General features: G+C 41.2%; 1 protein-coding gene across 1 annotated transcript in view; it reads right to left on the bottom strand.

Moving 5' to 3' along the window:
• Window positions 1-653, bottom strand: part of LOC119588215 — a 3,699-nt gene that overhangs the window by 2,641 nt on the left and 405 nt on the right. Inside the window, exon 3 of the mRNA XM_037936915.1 lies at window positions 32-213. Within this exon, the coding sequence (XP_037792843.1) occupies window positions 32-213 (182 nt within the window). The remainder of the gene's footprint in view (window positions 1-31; window positions 214-653) is intronic.

The following is a 653-nucleotide window of genomic DNA, read 5'->3' as shown; positions in this document are numbered from 1 at the left end:
CTTCTCTCTTTCTGTTCCGTTTATAACTCACCTGCAGAGGAAGCCTAGATCCACGGAGCTTTGCTGAACGGGCCCAACAACTTCCACATCAAAGGTGTCTGAGCTGAAGATATTCCCGAGGCCGAGGAGGCGACATGTCGCCATCTCCTTCACATCTGCCTCAGCCAGGTGACTGTCCCAGATGTTCACCTGCGCAATGTCCCCGTGCAGAACCTGTGGGTGTGATGAGCTGAAACTTTCAAACTGCCTTCCATCTTTCATGCCATGGCCACCTTTTACTGCTTATACCACTTTCGTTACCTTTAATTGGTAATTTGATGAAGTATACTTTCCTTGTGTTTGTATAGACCACATGATTACTGTTATTGACGAGATAATACCACTCATATCAGATTATATATAGTTCAACACGCCACCGAAAACAAAATGAACAATATCACATTTTCACTCTGTATCTCGGTTTCGGTTAATTTCTTTAGTTTCCCCCCATTAGCTGCAAGTCATACACGCAAGATATGAAACTCCGATCAAAAATTATAAAAATGAAGGGGATTTTAAACTGCGGTTAACGTTGACTAATCTTAAAGGAAAGTAAGTCGATACGTTTACAGTTTTAAAAGGACAAAAGACTAATTTTGTTTTTTCTTCTGAGA

Source organism: Penaeus monodon, chromosome 23 (genome assembly GCF_015228065.2).
Source record: "Penaeus monodon isolate SGIC_2016 chromosome 23, NSTDA_Pmon_1, whole genome shotgun sequence".
NCBI lineage: Eukaryota > Metazoa > Arthropoda > Malacostraca > Decapoda > Penaeidae > Penaeus > Penaeus monodon.
The sequence above is the reverse complement of the archived record's forward strand: the minus strand, read 5'-3'. Positions and strand labels throughout refer to the sequence as shown.